Consider the following 16,202-nt stretch of genomic DNA (forward strand, 5'->3'; position numbering starts at 1 on the left):
CTCTCCACGCTTCAGGCTCTCTGCCTTTATTCCTGATGAAGGGCTTTTGCCCGAAACGTCGATTTCGAAGCTCCTTGGATGCTGCCTGAACTGCTGTGGTCTTCCAGCACCACTAATCCAGAATATTTTGAGGAGGTGACCAAGTGTTTGGATAAGGGTAGTGCAGTTAATGTAGTTGATATGAATTTCAGTGAGGCCTTTAACAAGGTTTCACATGGGAAACTGATACAGAAGCTAATAACTCTTGGGTTCTTGGGCAACATGGCAAGTTGGATCCAAAATTGACATTAGTGACATGAGACAGAGGGTGGTGGAGGAGGCCTCGGTATGTCGTGTGTACCACAGGGATCAGGGATGGCTCCCGCGTTGTTAGCGATATTCAGAAATGATGAGATGAGAACGGTAGTGTGTGGTAGCAGAAGGGTGTTGGTTATAAGTAAGTCTGGATGGCACAAAGATTGACTGAGGAGGAAGCTGTGAGGTTACAGGAGGGTGTAAACAGATTGGTCAGAGGGCCAGGTCAGTATCAGATAAAATTGAACCCTGATAAATGTGACGGGGTGCACTTTGGAAGAAGGAACAAGACAAAGGAATACTCAATGGATGGCAGGACACGTGGATGCTCCGAGGGATTTTGGGGAGCTTGTCCAGGGATACCTGAAGGTGGCAGGGCAGGGTAATAGGGTGGGTAAGGTGGCATTATGAGACGCTTGCCTTTTCCAATCAAGGCATAGACTATGAGGAGCTGAAAATGTGTTGCTGGAAAAGCGCAGCAGGTCAGGCAGCATCCAAGGAACAGGAGAATCGATGTTTTGGGCATAAGCCCTTCTTCAGGAAGGCTTATGCCCGAAAAGTCGATTCTCCTGCTCCTTGGATGCTGCCTGACCTGCTGCACTTTTCCAGCAACACATTTTCAGCTCTGATCTCCAGCATCTGCAGTCCTCACTTTCTCCTCATAGACTATAAGGTGCAGGGAGGTGATGTTGGAGATGGACAGGATTTTGGTTAGGCCACAGCTGCTCCCCACACTATAGAAAGGATGTGATTGTACTGGAGGTGGGGCAGAGGGAGATTCACCAGGAAGGTGCCTGGGATGGAGCATTTCAGCGATGAAGAGGGGCTGGATAAGCTTGGAGTGTTTTCCTGAGAGCAGAGAAAGCTGGGGATGGAGGGGGCGACCTGGGGTGGCATGGTGGCTCAGTGGTTAGTACTGCTGTCTCACAGCACCAGGAACCCGGGTTCGATTCTAGCCTCGGGAAACTTTCTGCGTGAAGTTTGCACATTCTCCCCGTGTCTGCGTGGTTTTCCTCCCGGTGCTCTGGCTTCCTCCCACAATCCAAAGATGTGCATGTTCGGTGAATTGGCCACGCTAAATTCCCTATAGTGTTAGGTGCATTTGTCAGAGGGAAATGGGTCTGGGTGGGTTACCGTTCGGAGGGTCAGTGTGGTTGGGCCGAAGGGCCTGTTTCCACATAAAAGGGAATCTAATCTGATAGAGGTGTGTATGATCATGAGGGGCATGGACTGGAAGGGGAATAGGAAACAGCTGTTGAAGGGGCAAGAACAAGGGGGCATCATTTTAAAGTGAAAGGTGGGAGATTTGGAGCAGAGTTGAACTAAGATTTTCCCCGAGAGGATGGAGGGAGCCTGGAATTCACTGCTTTGGGGGGATACGAAACCCCACAACCTTTAAAAAGCACTTGGATGAGCACTTGACAATTTCAGAACATGCAAGGCTATGGGCCTAGACTACGAAAGTGGGACTAGTGTCAGTAGGTCAGCACGGCCAGGAAGGGTCAGTTCTATGCTCAATGACCCCAGGCAAGGGAGGATTGAAGTGGAGTGGCTTGGAATCTCCTGTTTATTTCCATTAATGTTCACATGTTCTCTCCCCACATCCCCTCTCTCTCCTTGTCCCCTCTCCCCGTCTCTTGCACCCTTTTTGTCCTTTCCATTCTTCTTCCCTCCCTCTCTCTCCCTACACCGCCTGGCTCTCCCTATCCCTCTATCTCTCTCTCTCCCATCCCTATCTTTCCTTCACCATTCTTTTGTGGCCTTGCATCTCTTTCTCTCTCTCTCCCCCACCCCATCTCACACTTTCTCTCCTCCCCGACCCTCAATCTCTTCCTTCCTTTCCCTAACCTTCTTCCCCTCTCCCTCCCCACATCAATCTCTATCCCACAGGTTTACATGATCCTTACGGCTCAGTTGTTGGTCACCTTTGGGATTGTCGCCATCTTCACATTCAGGTGAGTTAGACTGGAGCGGGTGTGATCCCAGGAAGTTCAGATCAGTTTCTGTTTCTGCCTGCACTGAAGCCAGGAGCCAGGTATCTCTGGAATTGTGCAAGGGTCACCTGCTACACGTCGGGGTGGGTGAGTGGGACGGGGACTCGCACAGAACCTCTCTCAGTGCTGGCATTGTCGTCGGGTCAGTACTGAGGGAGCACCACACTGTGGGAGGGTCAGTGCTGAGGGAGTGCTGCACTGACTGAATGAAGTTGACGTGTGTGTGTGTGTGTGTGTGTGTATGTGTGTGTGTGTGTGTGTATGTGTGTGTGTGTGTGTGTATGTGTGTGTGTGTGTGTGTGTGTGTGTGTGTGGCGAAGCCTCCCTTTTTCTCCCCCTGTCTTGTTGCTCAAATGTCTCACTGACTGCAGAGTTCTGGCTTTCAGTTTCAGTTTTTGTTTGATAAAACTGTTAGCAGCCAGTGACACAGTTACCACTGCTGCTGGAATATTCAAACTCGACTGTGATGCCCTGCTGAGTCAAATAGCCTGAGTGTTCACCATCCTCACTATCAGACAGCGAGAGAGCCGGTGTTTGTCTAACAGCCTGTCTTGCTGCATGTCAGGGACTGTACACGTCAGGAAGGGAAAATGGGTTTTCTGTTTTAAATATTCGTTTTAATGAATCTTTTTGTTTTGGGTTTTGTTATGGAGAAGGTAACAGTTCTTTCATCCTTTGCAGTGCTCCAGTGCAGCATTTTGTACGCACGAACTCCGCAGTTTACTGGGCGGCTTAGTAAGTAGTAATTCCACGTCAGCTTCATCAAACCAGAGACCATTCGGCCCATTCACTCAGTGTTGATCCTTCATTTCGACCTCCTTGGAGATGGACATTGGGTGTGGGAGTGGGAGGGAGGGGTGGTGGAGGTGGGTTGTTGGGGATGTTGGGAATCAGGGTACGTGAGTCCCCTCACTCTGTGGGAGTGAGTCTCTCATTCTCTCTCCTCTCCCCATCAGCGTGAGGCCCCCGATCTCCCCCAAACCCTATGGGATGGAAACCCCATTCTCCCCCAATCCTTGTGGGAGTGAGCCCCCCACTGTCACCCACTCCGCGTGGGATCGGGTTCACATTCTCCCCACTCCCTGTGGGAGCAAGTCCCTCATTCTCCCCCACTCCCTGTGGGACCAAGTCCCCCATTCTCTCCCACTCCGTGTGGGAGCAAGTCCCCCATTCTCCCAAGTCTCTGGGGATGGTGTGGAATGACATTTCTCCTGAATGTCCAATTGGATTTGTTGGTGAGTACCGTTTCTTTCTGATCCAAAGTTCTGGCACCCCCCACAGTGGAATTTTGCTCATGGTTACTCTTGGACCCTTCCTAAACCCCTCCCCAAAACCCAACTCCCACCTCCTCTGAGCTGCTCCTTAAAAACCCCATTCACCATGTCATTGGGTGACCTATCTGAGTGCCTCCTTACAGTCTCTGCCTGATATTGTTAACTGTCTCGGTGAACTGACCTGTGATGTAATCTGTTAAAGGTGTGGTACTTTACCTTGTTCTCCTCCTCACTTGTGGGGGGGTGTCAGTGGGGGTGAACATTTGGAATGTTTGGAGTTGTAGAAGCTCAGTCTTTCAGCAGGTTCAACTCTGTAGATTTTTACATATTACAAACATGAAGGGACATGGGTATAGTTCCCCCAAAACCTTCAGAGGACATCCACAACATCCATTCCCTCCACACCGATACTCAGTTGCAGCAGTGTGCACCATCTACAAGATGCACTGCAGAAACTCATCAAAAATACTTAGATAGCACCTTCCAAACCCACGAACACTTCCACCTAGAAGGACAAGGGCAGCAGACACATGGGAACACCACCCCCTGCAAGTTCCCCTCCAAGCCCCTCACCATCCTGACTTGGAAATATATCTCTGTTCCGTCAGTGTCACTGGGTCAAAATCTGGGAGTTCCCTCCCTAAGGGCATTGTGGGTCAACCTACAGCACATGGACTGCAGCGGTTCAAGAAGGCAGCTCATCCCCACCTTCTCAAGGGGCAACTAGGGATGGGGCAATAAATGCACGGCCCAGCCAGTGACCCCCATATCCCACAAATGAATTTTAAAAAGTTCTGGAAGAGACGTGAATGCATGGGATGCGTTGTCAGCGGTGGTGGGAGCAGAGTCATTCGGGACATTTAAGCGACTGCTGGACATGCTCATGGACAGCAGTGAATTGAGGGGTGCATAGGTTAGGTTATTTTATTTTAGATTAGGAATAATCCTCGGCACAACATCATGGGCCTGACCATACAGCGAGTCCCCCCTGCTGTTCTCCAGCGTGTGCTCACTGACCTGTGCAGGCTCCTAGTCACACAGCCCCTTGATTTAAATATTATCATCTTGTTTTCAAATCCCTCCAGGAAGGAGAAAGTGAGGACTGCAGATGCTGGAGATCAGAGTCAAAACGTGTGGTGCTGGAAAAGCACAGCCAGTCAGGCAGCATCTGAGGAGCAGGAGAATCAATGTTTCATTAGCAATTCCCGATGAAGAGCTTATGCCCGAAACATTGACTCTCCTGCTCCTCGGATGCTGCCTGACCGGCTGTGCTTTTCCAGCACCACACGTTTTGACTCACATCCCCCCAGGCCCCAGGTCACCCTATCTCTGTAACCTGCTGTCACTCCTCAGTTTCCCAGAAGCTCTGTGTCATTTTAATGGGTCTGTTCCCCATTTTAATCGCTCTGCTGTTGGGCCCCGTGCTCAAGTTCTGGAGTTCCCTCCCTCCCTTTCCCCCTTCCCCCTGTCCCCTTCTTCTTTAAACCAAGGCCATTTGACCATCTGTTCTGAGGTGGTTCACCATCAAACCTTCTGACCTGTGAAGCTCCTGGGAAGTGGCGTTGGGGACGTGATCGTGTTAATGGTGCTATTGAAATACAAATTGTTGTTCTGATTGTTGCCCCTCTCCTCACTGTTGTGTAATACTGACCGACTGATTTCTGATTTCCCTCCCCAGTGGAGTGTTCATCGTGATATATTTTGTCCTGATCTGTTGTGAAGGACCCAGGTAGGTTCCCCTGTTATCACCGGCCTCTTTCTTCCACACTGGTGGGAGCGGTGTGAAGTGGGGGGTCTGGATGAGGGTGGACATTAGGGGTGAGAGTCCTGTGGTTAGGGGGTCGGAGTGAGGGACTGGTGAGGGAACGGGGTTGGGGGTGAGGGTGGGGAGGGTGTGAGTGAGGGGTGGGTTGGGGTGAGGGTGGAGGGGAGGGGGTGTGTGGGTGAGGGAATATGGGGGTTGGGGTGCGGTGAGGGTGGGCCTCTTCCCCATTAAGCTCCCGTCCTCCCACCGGCTCCACGTCCTACCACCCAGGGGTCTCTGAGTTGTGAGCGAGGGTCTGGGTTTCCCATGGTTCTCCTGATGCAGTCTGTCCTGTGTGGAAGGGCAAACCACCCAGTATGTGTCCATGCAGCACCATTCCCCTTTCGTCCCCACTCTGCCCATTGCAGCCATTAAAGCCCATTTCTGTTCTGTTTGGAAGGCAGCTGACAGCACACCTTACACTTTGACTTCAGCGGCCCATAGGGGGATCACAAACCATATTCTGCTGAACACAATTCCGGGAAATCCCATGAGCCTATTTAAATAGAAATGTCCAAATGATTCCATCTCTTCCAACTACCTTACGTAATTCTTAAATATCAATAAGATTTCCCAGCGAGATCTGACCTGGTGCCAAGTTATTCTAGAATGATCATTGAATCCCTACAGTGTGGAAACAGGCCCTTTGGCCCAACAAGCCCACACATACCCTCCAAAGAGCAACCCACCCAGACCCATTCCTCTACCCTATTACTCTACATTTACCCCAGACTAATGCACCTAACCTACACATCCCTGAACACTATGGGCAATTTAGTGTGGCCAATTTACCTGACCTGTACATCTTAGGATTATGGATGGAAATTGCAGCACCTGGAGGAAACTCACGCAGACACGAGGAGCCCGAGGCTAGAATCGAACCCAGATCCCTGGTGCTGTGAGGCTAACCACGGAGCCACCATGCCGCCTTTGTCGTCAAATTGTACAAATGTATGTTTAATCATATGTCTATATTTTTCAGGAGGAAATTTCCATGGAATATGATCCTCTTGGCTATTTTTGTAAGTATCTTCAAAATTCCTTAATAATTTATCTTTTAAATTAACTGTCCCCTTCCCCATTTCCCCATTCCAGGATCCTGTTGATTCAGACATAATCCTGACCCAATCTGGACAATACTTCACAGTGATCATCTATCTAGATATTTATAGAGTCATAGAGATGTACAGCATGGAAACAGACTCTTCGGTCCAACCCGTCCATGCCGACCACAATAATCTTGTCCCACCTGCCAGTATTTGGCCCATATCCCACTAAACCCTTCCTATTCATACACCCAACCAGATGCCTTTTAAATGTTGTAATTATACCAGCAACCACCACTTCCTTTGATGGCTCATTCACTATGAACACCACCCTCTGTATGAACGCATTACCCCTTAGGTCCCTTTTAAATTTTCCCCTCTCGCCTTAAACCAATGCCCTCTTGTTCTGGATTCCCCTACCCTGGGGAAAAGATCTTGTCTATTTATCCTATCCATGCCCCTCATGATTTTATAAACCTCTATAAGGTCACCCCCCCAACCTCCGACGCTCCATTGATAACAGTCCAAGCCTGTTCAGCCTCTCCCAATAGCTCAAACCCTCCTACTCTGGCAACATCCTTGTAAATATTTTCGGAACCCTTTCAAGTTTCACAACATCCTTCCAATAGGAGGGAAACCAGAATTGCACACAGTATTCCAACAGTGGCCTAACCAACTTCCCGTACAGCCACAACATGACCTTCCAACTCCTATTCTCAATACTCTGACTAATAAAGGAAAGCATACCAAAGACCTTCTTCACTATCCTATCTACCTGTGACTCCACTTTCAAGGAGCTATGAACCTGCACTCCAAGGTCTCTTTGTTCAGCAACACTCCCTCGGACCTTACCATTAAGTGTATACGTCCTGCTAAGGTTTTCTTTCCCAAAATGCAGCACCTCGCATTTATCTGAATTAAATTCCTGCTGCCACTCCTCGGCCCATTGGCCCATCTGATCAAAACCCATTGTACTCTGAGGTAACCTCCTTCGCTGTCAATTTTGGTGTCATCTACAAGCTTCCTAATTATACCTCTTATGTTCACACTCCAATCATTTTTATAAATGATGAAAAGTAGTGCACTCAGTACCGATCCTCTACTCATCACAGGCCTCCAGTCTGAAAAACAACCCTCCACCACCACCCTCTGTCTTCTACCATTGAGTCAGTTCTGTATCGAAATGGTTAGTTCTCCCCGTATTTCATGAGATCTAACCTTGTTAATCAGCCTACCATGAGGTAACTTGTCGAACGCCTTACTGAAGTCCACATAGATCACGGCCACCACTCTGTCTTTATCAACCTTCTTCACTTCTTCAATAAAACTCATTCAAGTTTGTGAGACATGATTTCCCACGCACAAAGCCATGTTGACTATCCCTAATCTGTCCTTGTTTTTCCAAATAATGTACATCCTGTCCCTCAGGATTCCCTCCAACAACTTGCCCACCACCGAGGTCAGGCTCACTGCTCTATAGTTCCCTGACTTGTCCTTACCACCCTTCTTAAACAGTGGCACCACATTAGCCAACCTCCAGTCTTCTGGCACCTCACCTGTGACTATCGATGATACAAATATCTCAGCAAGGGGCCCAGCAATCACTTCTCCAGCTTCCCACAGAGTTCTAGGGTACACCTGATCAGGTCCTGGGGATTTATCCACCTTTATGTATTTTAAGACATCCAGTACTTCCTCCTATGTAATACGGACATTGTTCAAGATATTGCTATTTATTTCCCCAAGTTCTCTAGTTTCCCCTTCTCCACAGTAAACACTGACGCAAAATATTAATTTAGTACAGGCTTGGAGGGCCGAAGGGCCTGTTCCTGGGCTGTAAATTTTCTTTGTTCTTTGTATCTCCTCCATCTCCTGCGGTTCCACCAATAGGCAGCCTTGCTAATCTTTAAGGGGCTCTATTCTCTCTCAAGTTATTCTTTTGTCCTTAATGTATTTGTAGAACCCCTTTAGATTTTGCCCAACCCTATCCGCCAAAGCTATCTCCTCCCTGATTTCCCTATTTAGTATACTCGTACTGCACTTACAGTCTTCTGGGGATTCAGTCAGTCCCTGCTGTGCGCATCTGACATCTGCTTCCCTCTTTTTCTTGATATTTGCTCTTAGTTTGTCTTTCATCATCCTGATCCTGCATCATGACCTTATGGTTTAATTCAATGGCTTCCATTTTCCACCTTTGTGACATTTCCCAACGTCACATCTGTCTCAGCTTGCCATTGGCCCAGTGTTCCTCCAACTCCCCCCCCTAACAGCATTGTGTCTGTCAGTACACTATAAGAAGCTAGTGAGAGGTAGCTGGGTTTGGGTAGGAAATGTTGGCCCAGCCAGCAATGCCCATGTCCCGTTGAAAGAATTAGTTTTTAAATTGCTGAGACTCCCCCAACTGACCATCCACATTCCAGCCTCCGTAAACATAGAACAGTACAGCATAGGAACAGGCCCTTCGGCCCACCATGACTATACCAACCATGATGCTATTCTAAACTAATCCCATCTTCTTGCCTCTCTCTATTCCCTGCCTGTTCAAGTGACTGTCTAAATGCCTCTTAAACACTGCTTCCATCTCCACTGGCAGCACATTCCAGTACCTACTACCCTCTGTGTAAAATAAAAACCTTGCCTCGCACATCTCTTTTAAATTTTCCCTCTCTTGTCTTAAACCTATGTCCCTTAACATTTTACATTTTCACCCTGGAATAAAGACCCCACCTAACCCCCATCTCCATACCTCTCATCATTATATATGCTTCTATCAGATTGTCCCCAGTCTCTGACGCTCTAGTGAAAACAATCCAAGTTTGTCCAACCTCTCCTTATAGTGAATACACTCTGATCCAGGCAGCATCCCACTAAATGTGAGGTGATTCGGTTAAACTTGCTACTTGTATTGGAACATGCACCAAGTCCCGTTCTACCATCTGCCCTGTGCTGCCTGACTTTCACTGACTCCGAGTCAAGTAACACCAGTTTTTATAGACAATAGGTGCAGGAGTAGGCCATTCTGCCCTTCGAGCCTGCACCGTCTGTTTTTCATCTGTTATCTCTGTAATCATCTCCAGTTCCACAACCCTCTGAGATTTCTGTACTCCTGTAATTGCTGGCCTCCTGCATTTCTCCAATTTAATCATTCCACCATTGACACTGTGCCCATAGCTCCCTTGGCTCTGAGGTCTACTACACATTCCCTAAGCCTGTTCTCCCTCCCTTCCATCTCTCTGTCCCTTCCATCTCTCTCTCTCTCTCTCTCTCTCTCTCTCTCACTCACACACACCAGTCCTAACGTCACCTACTTCTGCTTGGTGTCAGTTTTTTTTATGTTCCCATTCACGGGATGTGGGTGGCACCCAGCATTTATTGCCCGTCCCTAGTTGCCCCTTGAGAAGGTGGGGGTGAGCTGCCTTCTTGACCCGCTGCAGTCCATGTGCTGTAGACAATGCCCTTAGGGAGGGAATTCCAGGATCTTGACCCAGTGACACTGAAGGGGCGGCGATATATTTCCAAGTCAGGATGGTTTGAATGTGCGCTTGTGAAGGGTATTATGCTGTTTTATTAGTTCACATACAAAGGAGCAGGCCATTCAGCCCTTAGACCCTGCTCTCTCATTTAACACAATCCTGGCTGATTCAGCACTTCCATGGTGTCTACCAGTACAATCCTAAGAACCATTTACCCCGTTAATAATCAGAAATACATCTCTATTTTAAATCTACCCAGTGACCCTAGTGACTGAGTTTGCATCCAAAGATTCTCCACCCTCCGAGAAAATAAAATCGCATTTCTAACTCGGTGGAACACCTCCCCCCACTTACTTCTTAAAAGGTTCCAGACTTCCCAGACCTTCACTGCACCCAGCCTGTCTGTCCCTTTGTGTCTATGCCGGTTCTAGTTGAAGGCAGCACTGTCAGCCCAGAGTGGGAAGGTTGTTAGTTCAAGTCCCCACTCTGGATACCTGAGTACACAGAATCGGAGCTGCCTCCCTCAGGGCGGATGACCTTGTCGATTATACTCGTGAACCTGCTGGGCTTTTAACAACAGGCTTTCATTCCCAGAATCATTGATCTGGATGTACTTTCTGACACCACCACCATGGGCCATTACCCTGGTGTTGTCTGGAGTATGAGTGCAGTAACATTACCTTTCTGTCCCCTTCCCTGTGCTGGTGCCTGTGATCTCAGTCTTACTGACACCCTCTCCCCTTGTTTCTCCACCCAGACCTTGGCTATGTCATATTTGACTGGAACAATTGCAAGGTACGTACAGTTTTGCTGAGTATACGACAGTGTGTGTGAATGTGTATGTGTCTATGTGAGGGCATCTGACTGAGAGAGAGAGTTTGCAAGTGTGTGTGGGTATGTACGACAGTGAGGGATTGTGCACGATTGTGTGTAAGTGTGTTTGTGTGTGTATATGCGATGCCTTCCACAAGTGAATATCCTACAGAGGCTCATGTAAATGTGTAATTGAACAAGTTCCACACGTGTGAAAGCCTCACGTGTGAAAGCCTGGCTTGATTCTGTGATGCTCATTGTCAGTGATTCCCACCGAACACCGTTGTCTCACATTTCAATCTTACCCGAATAGAGGCAATGGGAGAGGGGCATGAGAAACCAAAGGCCTAGGGGCATTAGGTACTGGGGCAATGCAGGCACTGGGGCATTGGGTATTGGTGCAATACAGGCACTGAGGGCATTGGGTACTGGGGTAATACAGGTACTGTGGCATTGGGTACTGGGGCAATATAGGCACTGGGGGCATTGGGTACTGGGGTAATACAGGCACTAGGGCATTGGGTACTGGGGTAATACAGGTACTGGGGCAATATAGGCACTGGGGCATTGGTTACTGGGGTAATACAGGCACTAGGGCATTGGGTACTGGGGTAATACAGGTACTGGGCAATACAGGCACTGGGGCATTGGGTACTGGGGCAATACAGGCACTGGGGCATTGGGTACTGGGGCAATACAGGCACTGGGGTCATTGCGTACTGGGATAATACAGACAGTGGTTCATTGGGTACTGGTGCGATACAGGCACTGGGGGCAATGGTTACTGGGGCATTGGGTACTGGGGCAATACAGACATTGGGGTATTGGGTACTGGGGTAATGCAGATACTGGGGCATTGGGTACTGGGGTAATACAGGCACTGGGGGCTTTGGGTACTGGGGCAATACGGGCACTGGGGGATTGGGTACTGGGGCAATACTGATACTGGGGCATTGAGTCCAGGGGCAATACAGGCACTGGGGGCAATGGGTACTGGGGTAACACAGGCACTGGGGCATTGGGTACTGGGGCAATACAGTCACTGGGGCATTGGGTACTGGGTCAATACAGGCACTGGGGTAATACAGGCACTGGGGCATTGTGTACTGGGGCAATACAGGCACTGTGGCATTGGGTACTGGGGGATTGGGTACTGGGGCAATACTGATACTGGGGCATTGAGTCCAGGGGCAATACAGGCACTGGGGCATTGGGGTACTGGGGTAACACAGGCACTGGGGCATTGGGTACTGGGGCAATACAGTTACAGGGGCATTGGGTACTGGGTCAATACAGGCACTGGGGTAATACAGGCACTGGGGCATTGTGTACTGGGGCAATACAGGCACTGTGGCATTGGGTACTGGGGCACTACAGATACTGGGGTTTTGGGTCCTGGGGCAATACAGGCACTGGGGGCATTGAGTACTGGGGCAATACAGGCTCTGGGGCAATGGGTATTGGGGCAATACAGGCAGTGGGTACTGAGGTAATACAGATACGGGGGCATTGGGTCCTGGGGTAATACAGGCACTGGGGCATTGGGTACTGGGGTAATACAGGCACTGGCGCATTGGGTACTGGGGTAATACAGGCACTGGCGCATTGGGTACTGGTTTAATACAGGTACTAGGGCATTGGGTACTGGGGCAATACAGGCACTGGAGCAGTGGGTACTGGGGTAATAAAGATACGGGGGCGTTGGGTACTGGAGCAATACAGCCTTTTGGGCATTGGGCGCTGGGGCAATACAGATACTGTAGCATTGGGTACTGGGGCAATACTGGCACTGTGGGCATTGGGTACTGGGGTAATCCAGATACTGGGGCATTGGTTACTGGGGCCATACAGGCACTGGGGCATTGGGTACCGGTTTAATACAGGTACTAGGGCATTGGGTACTGGGGCAATACAGGCACTGGGGCAGTGGGTACTGGGGTAATAAAGATACGGGGGCGTTGGGTACTGGAGCAATACAGCCTTTTGGGCATTGGGCGCTGGGGCAATACAGATACTGTAGCATTGGGTACTGGGGCAATACTGGCACTGTGGGCATTGGGTACTGGGGTAATCCAGATAGGTACTGGGGCAATACAGTCACTGGGGCATTGGGTACTGGGTCAATACAGGCACTGGGGTAATACAGGCACTGGGCATTGTGTACTGGGCAATACAGGCACTGGGGCATTGGGTCCTGGGGCAATACAGGCACTGAGGACATTGAGTACTGGGGCAATACAAGGACTGGGGGCATTGGATCCTGGGGCAAAACAGGCACTGAGGGCATTGGGTACTAGGGCAATACTGACACTGGGCATTGGGTACTCAGGTAATACAGGCACTGGGACATTGAGCACTGGGGCAATACAGGCACTGGGGGCGTTGGGTACTGGGGCAATACAGGCACAGGGGGCATTGGGTCCTGGGGCAAAACAGGCACTGAGGGCATTGGGTACTGGGGCAATACCGACACTGGGCATTGGGTACTCGGGTAATACAGGCACTTGGACATTGGGTACTGGGGCAATACAGGCGCTGGGGGCATTAGGTACTGGGGCAAGACAGGTACTGGGCCATTGTTTACTGGGGCAATACAGATACTGGGAGCATTGGGTACTGGGAGTATTGGATACTGGGGGTATTGGATACTGAGTGTATTGGATACTGGGAGTATTGTTTAGCAGGAGCAATACAAGCATTGAGAGCAAGATATCCATGACAGGAGTAACCAGAGGGGCACAGCTTGTGGGTAATTAACAGGCACTAGGGGCGTTGGGTACTGAGGCAATACAGATACTGTGGCATTGGGTACTGGGGCAATACAGGCTCTGGGGCATTGGAACATTTTCCCATCACCTGGGGAAGGGAAATGAGTCGATGGGAAGGAATGCAGTGTTCTGGCAGCTGACCGTCTTGATTCTGGAGGGGCCTGATTCCCTGCAAATATCACTGAGGATCAAAACCTCACAAGGCCATCCTGCTCCTCATTGAAATGAGGAAAGTCTCTCCAGGCTGGGATCCTTGTCCTTCCAGCAGACTGGCTGACAGGAAAACTTCATCGAGGAGTTCAGAATCAGGAACGATCTTCCCGGACAAATACAGCAAGGAGAAAGTTTCTCACAACAGCATGGTCAGGAAGTGGATGGACACAGTGAGCTGGCAACTAGGGCAAGAGCCAAAGTGAAAGATGAGTAGATCTGGAGGAACTCAGCAGGAGTTGTGGAGAGAGAACCAGTTTCACATCCAGTGACCCTTCATTGGAACTGATTTCATCAGTGTTCTGAAAAAAGGAAACTGGACCCGAAACATGAATTCTGCTTTTCTGTACCCATCGATGCTGCCAAACCTGCTGAGCTTCTCCAGCAATTTCTGTTTTTGGTTCAGATCTCCAGCATTTGAAGTTCTTTGTTTTATGGAACTTTTATTCTATGCAGTGAGTTGTTGTGATCTGGGAGGGTGTGGGCAGCAGATTCACCAGGAACTTTCAAAAGGTGGAATAGGAGAAATAGTTGAGGAGGCAGCTACCTGCAGCACTATGGAGGAAGAGGATTGGGTCGAATTTAATAATTCACTTGAAGAGCTGACACAAGTACGATGGGCCATAAGGCCTCCTGCTGTACTGTTGGCTTTGATGTCGGGTACTTGGAGCTGATGTGAGCTCTGTCTTCAGGGTCTGTGTGGGTAAGTAACCTTTCATTCTTCTGTCCGCAGTTACTACAGCACCAAATCTGTGTTTCTCTGCCTGGGGATCACCGCCTTGGTGTGTCTTGGGGTCACCATCTTCTGCTTCCAGACTAAGGTAACCAAAGAGGGAGAGGGAGAGGGGTACAGCTGCTGAGGGTGAAGGGCTAGGTTGGGGGGGGCTGTTGTGACAGGTTGTGTTGAGAATTAATAGCTGCAATGATTTGTGCTCCAGGTGGATTTCACCTCATGTGGTGGCCTGTTCTGTGTTCTGGGAATTGGCCTCTTCGTTGCTGGGATTGTAGTTACAATTGTCCTGTCCTTCAAATATGTAAGTAATGGCCAAAATTCTCCACGTCACTGTGAGGGATTTTGTGTGTGCGCACGCGCACGTGCACGTGTGCATTTCTCTGTGTCTCTCTCTCTCTGTCTATGTCTATGTCTGTCTTGGAGTTTGAAGTTACTCAATTGAGGAAAAACAGTAATCGAGGTGATCACAGATTGATAGATACTCGAGGGGAAATCAAGGGTCACAGGAAAAACGCAGGAAAGTGGACATGAAGAATGTTGGATCAGCTATGATCCTGTTGAATAGCAGAGCAGAGTTGAAGGGCTGAATGACCTACTCCTGTTCCCAGTTCTTAAGTTCTCATACTTAGGAACACAAGGAATCAATCTGCATTGATTGTAGCAGAATGGGAAGTCTCCTTAAGGGGTGTGTACAGTATACCTGTGAAATAGTTTTCTTAAAAACAGAAATTGCTGGAAAAGCTCAGCGGGTCTAGCAGCATCTGTGGAGAGACCCAGAGTGAATGTTTCGGGTCCTATGACTCTTCCTCAGTATGATTCTGAAACCATTAACTCTGATTTCTCTCCGTAAATGCTGCCAGACCTGCTGAGGTTTTCCAGCAATTTCTGCTTTTGTTTCTGATTTACAATATTAGCAGTTCTTTCGATTTCCAAATTGTTTTTTTACTTTCTTTAAAACTAAGAGGAGGAGGTCCTGCTCCTAAATTATCCACAAGTTATAGTTACCTATAATTCCAAGTCAGGATGGTGAGGGGCTTGGAGGGGAACTTGCAGGGGGTGGTGTTCCCATGTATCTGCTGCCCTTGTCCTTCGAGATGGAAGTGGTCGAGGGTTTGGAAGGTGCTACTGAGGAGGTTAAATGCTGCAAATAATCCAATGTGTTTGTGTTCCGGCAGATTCCATGGCTTCACATGCTGTATTCTGCAATCGCAGCCATTGTTTTCACTCTGGTAAGGGATGTTGACTTTTGTCAGTAAATCGTGTCCAGATCTCAGCTCGGCTGACTGTCACGGCAGACTCTTGTATCACTAACTGTATCATTCATACTACAGAGTAAAGCTCTCTCTTCACTGTCCCCATCAAACCCTCACAGGACAGGAACTACATGGGGTTAGATACAGAGTAAAGTTCCCTCTACACTGTCCCCATCAAACACTCCCAGGACAGGGACAGCACAGGGTTAGATACAGAGTAAGGTTCCCTCTACACTGTCCCTATCAAACACTCCCAGGACAGGGACAGCGTGGGGTTAGATACAGAGTAAAGATCCCTCTACACTGTCCCCCCATCAAACACTCCCAGGACAGGGTCAGCACGGGGTTAGATACAGAACCCTGTACACTGCCACAATTTCTGGATGAATTCCCTCGGTTGTGTGACTATGGCATGGCCATTTCCTGTTTATTTCAAAGACCGGTGCCATTTCACAGCAGAACAGACGTTAACAATTGCCTTGACTCAAGGTGTCACAGTTGAAACTTTATTGCTGGAACAGCACAGCAGGTCAGGCAGCA

General features: G+C 49.0%; 1 protein-coding gene across 6 annotated transcripts in view; it reads left to right on the top strand.

Annotated features, from left to right (window-relative positions):
• The window catches only part of tmbim1a (transmembrane BAX inhibitor motif containing 1a), a 63,702-nt gene that overhangs the window by 46,618 nt on the left and 882 nt on the right, over positions 1-16,202 (top strand). For all 6 annotated transcript variants that reach the window (XM_043694370.1, XM_043694372.1, XM_043694373.1 and 3 more), the window contains 8 exons: positions 2,185-2,249; positions 2,970-3,023; positions 5,241-5,291; positions 6,349-6,388; positions 10,643-10,680; positions 14,410-14,497; positions 14,615-14,710; positions 15,585-15,638. In XM_043694370.1, the coding sequence (XP_043550305.1) occupies positions 2,185-2,249; positions 2,970-3,023; positions 5,241-5,291; positions 6,349-6,388; positions 10,643-10,680; positions 14,410-14,497; positions 14,615-14,710; positions 15,585-15,638 (486 nt within the window). The remainder of the gene's footprint in view (positions 1-2,184; positions 2,250-2,969; positions 3,024-5,240; positions 5,292-6,348; positions 6,389-10,642; positions 10,681-14,409; positions 14,498-14,614; positions 14,711-15,584; positions 15,639-16,202) is intronic.

This window comes from Chiloscyllium plagiosum, chromosome 7 (assembly GCF_004010195.1).
Source record: "Chiloscyllium plagiosum isolate BGI_BamShark_2017 chromosome 7, ASM401019v2, whole genome shotgun sequence".
Taxonomy (NCBI): domain Eukaryota; kingdom Metazoa; phylum Chordata; class Chondrichthyes; order Orectolobiformes; family Hemiscylliidae; genus Chiloscyllium; species Chiloscyllium plagiosum.